Source organism: Meles meles, chromosome 13 (assembly GCF_922984935.1).
Source record: "Meles meles chromosome 13, mMelMel3.1 paternal haplotype, whole genome shotgun sequence".
In the NCBI taxonomy this organism is placed as follows: domain Eukaryota; kingdom Metazoa; phylum Chordata; class Mammalia; order Carnivora; family Mustelidae; genus Meles; species Meles meles.
In genome coordinates, this window is record NC_060078.1 from 2,290,040 (window position 1) to 2,303,762 (window position 13,723).

The window sequence follows — 13,723 nt, forward strand, 5'->3', positions numbered from 1 at the left end:
AGAGAGAGAAAACAAGCAGGGGGGAGGGGCAAATAGAGAGGGAGAAGCAGACTCCCCCCTGCCCCGAGCAAGGAGACTGACGTGGGGCTCCATCCCAGGACCCTGAGACCAAGACCCAAGCTGAAATCAAGAGTCGGACACCTAACCGACTGAGCCACCCAGGCATCTGCAGTTACGTTATTTAAATACGTGATTTAGATAAATGCATGCCTTCGGCTGTTCAGGCTGCTGAACAAAAAGCTTCAACAACAGATTCATCTCTTCCTGTTCTGGAGGCTGTGAGTCCAAGATCCAGGTGCTGGCTGAGTCAGTTCCCACGGACACCTCTCCTCCCGCCTTACCGATGGATGGCCTGCCACCCCCCGACTGTGTCCACACATGGCCTTTCCTTGGTCTGTGTGCAAGAAGAGAGAGGGAGTAAGAGTTCTCCTGTCTCTCCCTCTGAGGACACGAATGCCATCATGGGAGTTCCACCCTCATGACCTATTACTTCCCAAAGGCCCATGTCCAGATATTGTCACACTGGGGGCTTGGGCCTCAACATATGGATTTGCGGGGAACACAAACATTCAGTCAGCAACAATTCATGTATGACAGGCCCAGGCTGAACAATTAAAGAGGATTTCGGAAATGCTTGGATTACATTACGAAGCGTAATCGTGAGACATCTTTGAAGGGAGGGGTTATGACCATCCTTCCTATCTTATAGGGGAGAACACTGTAGAACAAAGAGACGAAGATAACCCAGTTACCCAGTGACAGAGCCAGGATTTGAACCATACTATCCCAGAGTCCTCGTGCCTTGTGTGTTATAATGCCCTGTGCCACCATCCAGAATGGAAGACGCGGTGTTCCCAGAAGCTGCTCCTTGGAGCTGCTGCTGAAGATGTGATGCTGGACCAGACAGGCTATTGCTCTGACCCAGCTAGCAAATGCCTATATTAAGCTATCTGTGTGCACAGGCTTTACAGGAACTTAATACTAACCTTAACAGAATAGGATAAAATGCAACTTTTCAATTCAGATTGAAACCATTCAGTCATGGGGTACATGGGTGGCTCTGTCAGTTGGGCATCCGACTCTTGATTTCAGCTCAAGTGTTGGTCTCAGGGTTGTGAGTTTGAGCCCCACATTGGACTCCACACTGGGCATGGAGCTTACTTTAAAAAAAAAAAAGAAAGAAAACCCATTCAGTCATGAATCACTTATTGTACACCTGAAACTAATAGAACATTGGCTGTTAACCATCCTGGAATTAAAATACTTTCAAATCCATTCAGTCATTAAAAAAAAAAAATTCATCTTCTGCCTGGATATTTCCTCTCTTTTCAAAGTTTGGTATAGTCACCATCTGAAGAGACAACACAACCCATTCTCATTTCTCAGACCACAGGCTCTTCTCTCAGACCAGAAAGGGACAATTTTCAGTGTCCACCTCTAGTACTCCCAACAGTCCCCGTGGAAAAGGAGAAGCACATGTCTTAAAAAAAAAAAAAAAAAAAAGGAAACAAAAGACAATATGCTGTAAATCCTTAATACACAGCCAACAAATAAACCACTTGCCTCTTAAGAAATGACTTCCACATTCACCCCAAAAACCGTTGCTCTTTTTCCACTAGAACACCCAGGTTCAGCTTCCATAACGCTGTCCCCTGCCGAGGTAGAGGTGACTTGTGCCTATTTCACACATGGAACAATCAGGGTCAAGACAAGTACAAGTGTGTGCTTACAGGGCCTCCCCAATGCCCACCCCCCACCCTGGCACTCACATTGTCATCAGAGGTTCTCCACGCTGCTGGGCCCTGGGCCAGTTTGCGCTCAGGTAGCCCCTCCAAGGGACATGAGAAAAAGAGGCAGGAAAGATAAGACAGCAAGGCTGGTGGGCCTGGCAGCGGTGTCTACTGGGCTGTAAGATTATTTCCTTTTGAGCTGGATATTGGCCTGAGGTCACTGGTGTCCTTCAAAACCACTCTGTTCTTGGGCTTCCTGCCAGACTCCTTGGTGTACTTGCCAAGGAGGAAGCAGGTGGACGGGCCCTGCAGTGGGTTAGGCTGCTGGGAGGCTGGCACTGGCTGGCCGGAGCAGGGACAGAGCCAAGCTGGTGCCAAGGACCGGCTGGACGGTGGACAGCCCTCAGAGGCGGCCTCTCAGGGCTTCTCGCTGGCGAAGGATGAGAGCAGTAATGACGGAGCTAGCAGGGTCTGTCCTATGTTAGCATATACCTCCCATCAGGCCATCACTCTGCTTTTCTCAATCCTTGCAGCAGAGAATGGCACACACTGGGGATGGGATTAAGAAGGGCGTGTGTTGTGGTGAGCACTGGGTGTTGTATGTAAGTGAGGAATCACTGAATTTTACTCCAAAAAACAATATTGTACTCTCTGTTCACTAGCTAAAATTTAAATTAAAAAAAAAGCAAAGAAAAGGGCATACCCTGGGTGAGCTGTCGGGGAGGAGCCTAAACCTCTTGGGGCAGGGGTAGGGATGGGGAAGGCAATGGAGAATGGAGAAGCTTCTCTGAGCAGGACTGAGTCTAAATCTCACCTTGATCTCACCTTGAGTGTTGGTGCTCCCTACATCTGAGGCCCCCTGCTTCTCTCTCTGCATGTCTCCCAAATCATCTCCTCCATTCCAAGGCCTCATTGACCCCAGTCCTCAGAGATGCTCAGGCAGGCTGTGTCTGTACAGTTCAGTGAACCTCAAAGTACATTAGATCCCCTTTGAGGGTTTCATAAAAGACAAAAAAAAAAAAGACAGGCTCCTGGCCCTTCCCTTCCAGTTTCTGATCAGCAAGCAGGGGGATGCGGACAGAGAAGCTGCATTTCAAACAAACCCCAGGTGACAGGTGCCCCTGAGGCTACTGGTCCAGAAACAACACTTGGAGGATCTTGGTCTGGTCTAAAGATCCTGTTCACTGATTCATTCATTCCACAAGTATCCACGCAATGCTACCATGTGTCAACAGCTCCTTCTAGATGTGAGCAAACCAGGCAAGTTCCCTGTGCTAGGGGGCTTACATTCGAGCGAGAGGAGACAGCCAGTCAACAAAGCTGTGTGGAGGGGTGATGAACATTATGAAGAACAAACCACAGCGAGGGAAGAGAGCTATTTTATGGGGTCATCAGGAAAGGCCTCACTGATCAGGTGACATTTGAGCAAAGACCTCAAGAAAGCAAGGGAGGTGCGAAGATATGACCCTGGCCTTTCTGCCCCATCTTCAGCTTTTTAATTAGAACAATGTGACTCGTGATTAACATACTTAACAATCAAGGTCATCAGTCTCTGTGACAGCTAGGTTTGAAGGCAAATTCGATGGCGTATGGTTGTGCATTTTGTTAAAAAGAAGCCTGATGCTAAAGGCCTTAGATTCCACCTGGACGGGGCACCTGGGTGGCTCAGTCATTAAGCCTCCGCCTTTGGCTCAGGTCATGATCCCAGCGGCCTGGGATGAGCCCCGCTTCAGGCTCCCCGCTCCGAGGGAAGGCTGCTTCTCCCCCTTTCACTCCCCCTCCCCAGGTTTGTGTTCTCTCTCACTGTCTCTCTCTCTCTCTCTCAAATAAATAAATAATCTAAAAAAAAAAAAAAAAAAGATTGCATCCAGGCTGGCAGTTCCACCTCTGGGCCCCATCTGTCCACACCCCTCTCTGCGAGGTGAGGGGTCCCAAAGGTGATAAGGGGACTGCCTCAGAGCCGGTTTCCCACTTCTAGACGATGCCTTAGGGTTCCCAGGGCAGATGGCTCCAGCCCATTTCTAGGGCCTTCAGGCTTCTTCCCTGCCCACCCCCACCCCAGGCAAAAAGGGGACTGAATAGGGGCGGGGTAGCCTGGAACCTGGGATGTCCATATACAACCGCTCCGACCCATGAGACACAGAACTGCCACGGGAGGACAGGCTGGGTGTGCCTTGTCCGGGTTCCGCGAACATCCGCAGACCAGCCAGCCTCAATGGACGAGCTGAGCGCTCCGTACCTCTCTCCAGCTCTGGGGTCCAGACAGGAGAGTGTAGGTCAGTCGACATCTGTCCACCGTTGCCGGAGCAATAAGCAGTGTTTAGGGCCACGAGTCAGCAGCCTCTCCGCCTGCACCAGGAACGCGGGCTCGCGGGTGGCCCCGGCCCCTCGCCCGCGCGCAGGCCTTGGCTTCACCCCTCACTCTCCTTTTCACCATGTGGTATCTTTTCAGGCCCAACTGTCCCAGGCCTTAAACGGGGTTTCGGACAAGGCGAAGGAAGCAAAGGAGTTTCTGGTCCAGCTGAAGAACATCCTGCAGCAGATCCAGGTGAGCCGAGCCCAGCCCGGGCCGGGAGGTCAGGGCAGGACGCAGGTGGCAAGTGGCAAGGGGGAAGGGACGGTCCCTGCGGCGAGCATGTGGTCGGTGAGGAACATAGAGAGTTTAATTTTCCTACTGCGTAGCCTCAAAATATCGCTGTGTCACTTACGAAATCCGTGCGTGTGCGCACCCACGCCGTGTCACACACGGAGCCGAGCACAGGTCACGCAAGCACCGTCCCCGGCTTCAGCGGCCCGTGGGCAAGAGTGCGCATGCGCGCGCATACGTGATGTGCAGGCGTCTGCGGTACGTGAGTGCGCATGCGTGGAGGGCCCGCTCACAACCATGAGGAACTCGGAAGGTATTCAGCTGTTTGCGCGGAGAGGGGTGAGCCAGGGCGCTGCGTTCTTAATCTTGGGTTAGGTCCACACTCGCGACTGCCCTTTAGTTTAAGCAGCTCTCTAAAGGCCGTATGTGCAAACACAGCCACGTTCTGGGGTGCGGGGGGGTGAGAGCCTCAGCGCAGGTCACCGCGCGAGGTCGGAATCCACCGCGCGAGGTCGGAATCTCTGAGACCCCGAAGGATCCTAAGATGGAGACAGATCCTGCAGCCGGAGCACTGTATTTGGGGTTGTTTTCCCGTCTTCCAATTACAAAAAGCAAAAGTATATATTGTAGAAATTTTGGAACGTAGAGAACAATAGACAGGACTAAGAAGTAGTTCACCGTGAGCTCCTCACGGTAGGTGATTGCTTCACGCTTTTGATAGGTTCCTCGTGACTGACACACTTGTGTGTGCAATTAGTGTGGAATTGTGCTGAACGTGTGCGTGCACGCGGTGTGGAATTGTGCTGTACGTGTGCGTGCTCACGGTGTGGAATTGTGCTGTACTTCACTTACAGCCTCCCTTTTTCCCTTTCCACTCTTTCATGAGCATTTTGCACAGCTCCCAATGAACAAGGTTTGAAGGATGTGCCAAGATTCATGGTACCCCTGCCCTGACTCACATTAACATTGTTTCCAGCGTAATAATGTTACAGATGTCTCTGCCAAGAACTTCTCTGAAATACTTCTTTGTGTCTTGCTCTGGCCGCAATTGGGCATGTCTTCTCCCTAAAGCTCTCTGCCTCCCCCAGGAAAATGGACTGGACTACGAAGCCTGCCTGGTTGCTCAGTGTGATGCTCTGGTCGACGCTTTAACTCGGCAGAAAGCCAAGCTGCTCACCAAGGTCACCAAAGAGAGGGAGCACAAGCTGAAGGTAGGTACCTGGGTGATGACAACCTGGCCCTCCTCACAGCATCTGCACCACATGTGTGGATGCACATAGTAGGCACTGGGTCAGTATCAGGTGAGTGAAAGAATGGATGAATGAATGAATGAATGAATGAACGAGGTGAAGAAGGGATGAGCAAGCTGACCCCACACCTGCTCACACTCATGTGACTTTCCCCAAAGCCATGCTCTCCCTGCAAAGCTGCATTCAGGTGCCCTGACTCCTGCTCAGGTCAGAAGAACCCTTTCCCATATTCTCTGAGGTCCTGTTGTTTGTCTAAGGGACTCTGCTTCTCGCCTTGTAGAGCAGAAGGGACCAGTGATGGTGGCGAGGCCATGCTCTGCTCAGGTCATCAGCTCTTCCACCTTCTTCGGGCCCTCTCTAATATCTCCGGCCCTCAGTAACGAGCAGTAATAATCTGACCAGTGTCCACTGTAGGAAGGGGAGGGTTTCCCCTCACTGGACACTGGGCTCCTGGTGTGAGCAGGTCCATGAACACTCTGCATTGATGGAGGACTGCTTCATTGTCTTGGAGGGGGTTCAACCTATTTCATAGATATTTCCCAAATGAATTAGTAAATAATACTTTCAAGGAAAGAAGGAAGGAGTGTTGGGGATGGTCCGTGTTTTCAAGTGAAGCAGCTGAACCGATCGAATTATCCATGACCACTAACAGGAGAGAAGTAAGACAGGAAGTTGGTCACTGGTCCCAAGGGCAGTTTCAGACTGTGTACTTTCTCGGCTATCCAGAGCTCAGGAGCAGTTTGTTCTGTTGAGCATTGGGTCCGCTTGTTGGGAAGTGAGTCCATTTATCCCCCAGGAGAGAGGGCCCATGGAGCTCAGGAGCAAGCACCCGGAGGAGAGGTGCAAGGTGATCACCTCTCCCAGGGCTTTCTCCATGCGAATTCTCCAGCCCCCACTACAGCCTGGCTGTTCCTCCTCTGAAGAAATGACTACTGGGGGTTCTCTTCATCACAGATGGTTTGGGACCAGATCAATCACTGCACATTGAAACTGCGCCAGTCAACAGGGCTGATGGAGTACTGCCTGGAGGTGATCAAGGAGAACGACCCCTCCGGCTTCCTGCAGGTGAGGCTGAGCTCACAGAACAGAGACAGGCTTGGCTTCCCACCTCCAAGTCCACCACCACTCCCCAAACTAGCCAAAGTTTGGGGACCATCCCTTCCAGTGAATTGAGCAGATACTCCTTTGCTCAGAGATTCCAGAAGACCCAGGTTCTCAGCTTGGCTCTGACTCTCACTAGCCATGACCCTAGTTCTGGGTCCTTGTTAAAAGAGGGAATCACATGTCATCATTTCTAGGACCAGAATGTCATGAGCTTATGCTTTGGCTTCCAGAGACCCCCAACTCAACATTTTCCCCACAAATGGGAGAGGACAGTCTTTGCAGACAAGCTGGAAAGACTGTAATGGAGGAAGTGAGTTAGCAGAATCCGCATGGCCCATTATTTCAATGGGCAGAGTCCTGCAGGTGTAGACGGATGGCCACTGCCCACAGAGCCCATGCAGCCTTGCTGGGGCATCCCCCCAATAGCCAGGCTGACTCAGGGCCACGAGCATCTCTCAAGAACATGACAGTGATTCAGATGGTGGCTCAGTCCTCTGTCTGCGGGGAAAATGATGACTCCCCTTGACTAGTCCCCAAGAAGGCACACGGGATCGTGGCTCCTCAGGGACACGTGCAAGTGTCAGAATGAGCAGGACTTTCCAGCAGAGGAGAGCAGAGCTGGGGGCTTGATGGGGAGTTTGGAACAGAGCAGCTTGGAGAGAACATTCTGTGGAGAACGAGCTTCGAAATTCTGGGGCTGTAGGAAGCACTTCCTTCAGACCCTGAACAAACCACTTGTATGTTTCACTTTGCAAAGTGCTAGATCTAACAAAAGCAGTACAATGAAGAAGGCTTTTGGCTGTTTAAAAAAGTATCATTGGCTTCACGAAATGGTCTGGCCTGATATCTTTCAACACCAAGGTCTTCTTCATATGCAGTTGACCACTTTTTCAACATACGGTTCAGATGGTAACTGCATTTTTATTTGCCCAGTGTCATGCTGGCAGGGATCCCATCTTCTCCACCGTGGCCTGAGAGCCCATGGCCAGCACAGCCCCTTCCCCGTCCCCAAGCCGCAGACACCAAGCCCCTCCTCCTTTCCCACCACTTACTGCATGATTTTTCCTTTGCAAATCAAAACCCTAAACTCTGTGCTCCCCTTTAAGATCTCAGATGCTCTGATCAAGCGTGTCCAGGTGTCTCAGGAGCAGTGGGTCAAAGGCGCCCTGGAGCCCAAAGTGTCTGCGGAGTTTGACTTGACCTTGGACAGCGAGCCGCTGCTGCAGGCCATCCACCAGCTGGACTTCATCCAGATGAAATGTAGGGGTGAGCCGTGGTTGGCCCAGTTCAGGCCGTGCTTCTTTCAGAAGAGGCATCCACTCTGGGGGGGCAGTTCAGTGTCACTGGACGATGTGACAGGCAGAGGGAGTGGTGGGGGAGGGGGGATGCCAAAGTCACAGACCCAGGTTCAAGTCCCAGCTCAGCCATCCACTAGCTGGGTGGCCTAGGGTGGGTAGCAGCCCAGTCTGAGCCTTAGTTTTCCCATTTGTAAGAGAGGATTCGTTATTTATTCAGACACTTAGTGAGTGTGCCATATGTTAGGCACTATTCTAGGTGCAGGACACAGCTTTGAACAAGTCAGCAAACTCCCTCATAAGATTGAGCTGATATTCTAGAAAAGGAAATAGACAGTACACAAATCTATCATGTAATGGCCAATGGAGAAAGACGCAGAACAGGAGAAGAATATTCCAGGTGGCAGATGGATGGCAAATGCAAAGGTCCTGAGGCAGGAATCCATTTTCTGGGTTCCAAGAAGAGCAAGAAGGTCAGAGGAGAGAGCAGAATGAGTAAGATGGAGGGTGCTAGGAGGTGGGGGAGAGCCATGGGGGACACAGGCTACGGTTCAAATATTGCGTGACTTGCACCACGTCGCAAGATTAGCAAGTTATGGCCAGAGCAAAGCCGAGTCCTACTCAAAAGGCTCCCTCTCCAGGGACAATAAAGGTACATTCCGGAGAGGCGATAAAGCTGTTTGGTTTTTTAACACCAAAATATCAAAGGACGGGGTGCCGCACCCACAGGATCTCTGAGGGCAGGAAATCCTTACCTGCAAAATATGTGGCCATTTTTACACTAAGGACAATACAAGTGTCGTGCACATCTGCGTGCCCACTCCCACACTCGGTTTGCCCCTCAGGCGAGGTTTGGAAATGCCGCCTGCGAATGAGACGTGGTACGGAGGAACAGGGGGAGCCTGGCAGAGCGTAGGGAGGTGCGGCAGAAGAAGGGGTGGCCCTGGAAAGGGGGGTGTGAAAGGAGGAGGCTTGGAGCCGCTCCCAAGGCTCGGATGCTGCTCTGGGGTTGGGTGGTGGGTTCACAGAGGAAGTGGGAGAGGCAACAGCAGAGCCTAGGACGGAGAGGGGACTCCTACATGCTTGTAAACCGAGGCCCGGGGAGTCGGCTGCGCTCTGCCAGCCCTGAGACCAAGTCTGTAAACAAGACGGGGCTGCGCCCAGCTAAATTACCAGTGTCACTTGGAAGACGGCCCGAATCATGGGAGCCAGACCGAAATCTCTGGTGTTTAGAAGTCCAGTGCTGTGATTTTCCCTGTGGCAGCTGTCCGTGTGGACTGGATTGATCTCTAAAATCTCTTGAGCCTGAACAAAGCGAGAATATAAACACTTTCTCCGATCTTACCACAATACAACTTCGGATACATTTGATTCACATCCCTGATTGCAAGGGTTGGCTGTCGGCTACTCCAGGATTGCCTCTCCCTCCCGATCTGGTTCCCTGGGCCTTTAAGTTTAAATGTGTCTTCGAATTCTGCACGCCCCCCACCCCAACGGCCCCTCCCCAAGCTACAGTATAAGCCGCCCGTTGGCCCCACAGAGAGAGGGTCCACACAGGCCTTCGCGTGGCCAGGAGGCACGCGGGGACATGTGGAACCCGGCTCTGTGGGAATCCCTCATGGGTCCCTCATGAGTCTGAGAATCAAAACCCGGGCTTCTCAGCGGGCATGTGGGGAGGAGGTCAGCCCTTCCTTAGGGCTCCAGACACAGAGGCGCTCCATGCCTTTCCCATCCCCCAACCCCAGACTCCAGGACACGCTGGGAGTGCATGGTCACCAGTCACCTGTGCTCGCCCTCACCCCCACCCGCCTTGAGACAGAGACTCCCGGGGTTGAGGTGTGCCTGCGAGAGGTTGGGAGGGAGCACAGGGTGGCCACCACTCCTTCCGAGGCCTGGGGGCTGCTGGCTTAGGGGAGGAGAGTCGCCACAGGCGTCTAGTGCCCTGTGAGGGATCTGGGCACTGAACCAGCGGTTCCTGTCACAGTGCCGCCTGGCCCCCTGCTGCAGCTGGAGAAGTGCTGCACCCACAACAACAGCGTCACGCTGGCCTGGAGGATGCCGCCCTTCACCCACAGCCCCGTGGACGGCTACATCCTGGAGCTGGACGACGGCGACGGGGGCCAGTTCCGGGTGAGGCGCTGCTGCTTGTTTGGAGGGTTCCTAACTCCAAGGCCTCTGGACCAGCCCGTGGGGCTGCCCTCAGCTCCAGTGCTGCCCCCAGAGGGCACTGGCCCCAAAGCAGAGGCCTGGAGGGTCTGGACCCTTGGGAGCTGGGGCCATTCCAACAAGGGCTAGGTCTGGTCAGCCCCCGCAGGCAGAGGTGGCCGCCACACAAAATTTAGACAGCTTTCCTGTGAAGACTGACACAGGTCTGAGGCCAAGGAGGAGCTCAGAGAAGCTGTCACCTGTGCGGGTCAACTTCCCAGTTCACCCCACCAGCGTAGTCCTAGCTGTTCTTCCACACCCTCCCAGATACCCCATTTACGCAGGTCCCGGTCCCTCAGTGCCCTGTCGCTCCCTGCCCTGTCTGCCTTGTGGATTGTTCTACCGGCAAAGTGCTCTGCGTGTGCAGACACTTGGTAAATGGTGGTTGGGTTGGGAGACCTTCTACGCTTATGTTCCCAGTGATGAAATATGGGGTTAATAAAGGCTCTTCGTGAGCCAGAGATGGCCTTCTACTCCCCCATCTGGTAGAGAGCCCAGCCCAGACCCCCTAATAGAACTCTACCTTGAGATTTCACACGGCGAAGCTCAGGTCACTGCCAAGTTGCTCTGTGGGCAGAAGACCAGGGAACACACACTCTGGGTCTTCTGAGAGTCCCTCCTTCCCTTCCCGAGGACACTAAGACGCACTAGAATGAACAGTTGTACTGTCCTGGGGAGCTGTGCTGTCTAACAAGTCTTGCCGAAGACCAGTACTCCTTTTGTTTCTCTCAAAGGAATTATGCGTTTGTTGTTTCATCTTGTGTGTGTGTGTTTGTTTGTTTGTTTGTTTGAAAGGTAGCCTACAAGAACATAAGACTTGAGGAGAGAACTACTGCATTCCCTTGGGAATTGTTGGGTCCCCTGTGGCTATGGGCATTTGGGAAGGGAGGAGCTGAGGTCGGGTCAGCAAGGAATGGCAGCAGGGCACTCACTGGGCTCAGAGCCTCAGAGGTCTGGCTGTGCAAAGGAGCAAAGACCGGAAAGAGCTCCTGGACCGGAAACAGGGAAAAGAGCCCCTGTTGCTGAAATGGGAAGAGAAGACTGTTTCAGGATGCGCAAAGAAGCAGCCACAAATACAGATGGCCTCTCCACTGTGAGACATGACCACTAACGAAAGCTAGATATGGGGCTAGAATTGATGAGGAGTCACACGCTATGGGGGAAGAGTGTTGGCTTTGAATGCAGACAGGCCTGGACTTGAACCCTGGCTTCCGCAGTGGTTCACTCTGCTCCTGGGCAGGTTTCCTACGTTCTCTGTGTCTCCTCATATATAAGATACAAAAAAAACCAATAACACCTTTCAAGGATTGTGTGAGGATTAAAATGCCTGATACAAAGCCTCGCACACAGCGATTATTATTAATAACTTGGAATAAGAAATGGAGAGCCCACCCCCTAAACAACCAGATAGGAAGCGTGTTCAGACAAAGTAGAAACAGTGGTGCAGGAGGAGGGCCAGGCTCTGCATTTGGGGAAGTTAAGTGGACAAAGGTGAGTTTGAAGTGAATGGGGAGCAAAGTAAGGCCCTACTAAAGGATCTTTGGGGTCCCATTCAGAAATGTGTCACCCTCTCAGGAGGCTGTGAGCAATGCAGTTCTGGGGGGCCAGGCGGCAGAAGAGGGGGAGGGGGCGTGGAATGCCCCTTTCAGTCCAAATCAACTTGAACCCACCTGTGCTTGGTCACACGCGTCTGCTGTCCGCTTCTTCCCATCGAATGTACTGACCCTTCTTCTAAAAATGTTGTTAGATGCCTAGCGCGTGTTTCCTAGCTTAAGTTCCCAGCAAAACCCAACAATCTTCTCTTGCTCCAACCAAGAAGGAAGTGGGGTTTCTGTACCTCCACCCCCTTGGGAAGACCTGCCTGACTGGCTAGCCTCAACAGAGCCAGGACATTCTCAGGCGGCATGCTGGCTGGCTGCAGACCCGCTGTCCCTCCCTGCTTCCCTAGGACCCCCTCACGCCTCCCCTCCACACAGGCAGAGCGGCTGGCCAGCCAGGGGTTGGACTCTGTGCCCGACTTGGACACGGTCTGCGACCCTGCGGCCACTCATCCGAATTCCTCTGATTCAAGAGCTCTGTTGGGGCACTAGCTCTTTGAACGTCAACATGTCACTAAGAGAAATTTTCCAACTAACCGAGGCATCTCCTGAGTACTCTTGGTTGTCTTTTAGGAAGTGTATGTCGGCAAAGAGACCCTGTGCACCATTGACGGTCTGCATTTCAACAGCACCTACAATGCCAGGGTCAAGGCATTCAACTCCTCTGGCGTCGGGCCTTACAGTAAAACTGTCGTCCTGCAGACATCTGATGGTAAGCACTCAGGGCCGGGGGGAAGACAAGATTCAGGCACTGGGGACAAGCTTCAGAAGGAGGAGAGGTGGGAACACTCCGCTGCGTAGGACAGAGGGGAGGAGGGATGGAGGGGATGTGGCAGCAGAAGTGTGTATGTCTCCTCCGGCTCCATCCCTGCCCTGCTCACTGTGGCCCTTGCCTGCACGCCCCCCCACAAGCCGCCAAAAAGGAGCCAGTTCTTCACCCCACTTGCTGGACTGGGAAGGGGAACCAGCAACTGAGAGGCTCAGCATGACCTAGGGGCTGAGAATGGGTAAGCGGTCCTGGAGGAAAGTCCATTGGTCCCTGGGCATGATGATCCCTTGAATACCTAGTGCGAGAGCCCAGATCTGAGGGTTTACACACCTCGCCGCAACCTTTCAGGTCTCTGGCCACGAGAGCACATGGGCATTCATGGGATTTTGGTCATCTGAGTCCTTAGCAGGGAGTGATGACTTATATAAAGAACCTGTTCCAGAAAGCAACGTCCCCGCCCACCCAGACATGCCCCAGCCTCGGCTGCAGCGTCCTGGCATGGTGCCAGTCCTGTTTATTGTCATCGTGTATCCCAGCATGTCCCCTGGGTGCCTGAGGGAAATGTGACTCGCCTAGTTAGTCTCCCAAGGACGAAGGGGAGAGAGGGCAGTGGCAGATGCTCTTGTCAAGGGCACAACGGGAGATGCTTTTCTGGAAATGGTGCAACCCGCAGACTCATTTTAGAAATCATGAAGAGGACACCAGCTCTCTGCCCTCGGGGGCCCCTAGCCTGGAGAGCAGCGGTTCTTGCCTCACGCACTGTGGTCATAGTCTCAGAGCAAGTGCCTCACTTCCCCCAGTTCGAGGGATCGGAGAGCAGAGGAGGCCGCTCGATGGGCTGTGGAACAGGAGGATGGAGCTTGGTGACTTTGGTTACAGCACTTCACCTCTCTGGGTGTCACACCGCACACCCACGTCTTTAACTCACAACCGTGTGTGGAGCATAAGGGAAGGGTGTCCAAGACCCGGACTGCACAGGATGCATTTAGATCTGGGCTCTGACGCCCGAATGTCTGAGTTCCTTGGCAAGGTTGGGCTCATGGGATTGAGACGCTGGATGAACACAGATCCTAGAGAGAGAGAGTGTGTGTGTGCGTGCCCATGCACGCATGGGCATGGGAACACGTGTGCCCGGGTGTTACTCCTATAGGGAAGAACATTCGACACGGAATACCAGCTTTCTGA

The 13,723-nt window shown here is 53.0% G+C and overlaps 1 protein-coding gene across 2 annotated transcripts in view; it reads left to right on the forward strand.

Moving 5' to 3' along the window:
* Positions 1-13,723, forward strand: part of TRIM67 (tripartite motif containing 67) — a 42,921-nt gene that overhangs the window by 19,315 nt on the left and 9,883 nt on the right. The window contains exons 2-7 of one of the 2 annotated variants that reach the window (XM_046028012.1): positions 4,183-4,278; positions 5,406-5,528; positions 6,522-6,632; positions 7,778-7,937; positions 9,951-10,096; positions 12,343-12,481. In XM_046028012.1, coding sequence (XP_045883968.1) covers positions 4,183-4,278; positions 5,406-5,528; positions 6,522-6,632; positions 7,778-7,937; positions 9,951-10,096; positions 12,343-12,481 — 775 coding nt within the window. The remainder of the gene's footprint in view (positions 1-4,182; positions 4,279-5,405; positions 5,529-6,521; positions 6,633-7,777; positions 7,938-9,950; positions 10,097-12,342; positions 12,482-13,723) is intronic. The other variant, XM_046028013.1, reaches the window with a different exon arrangement.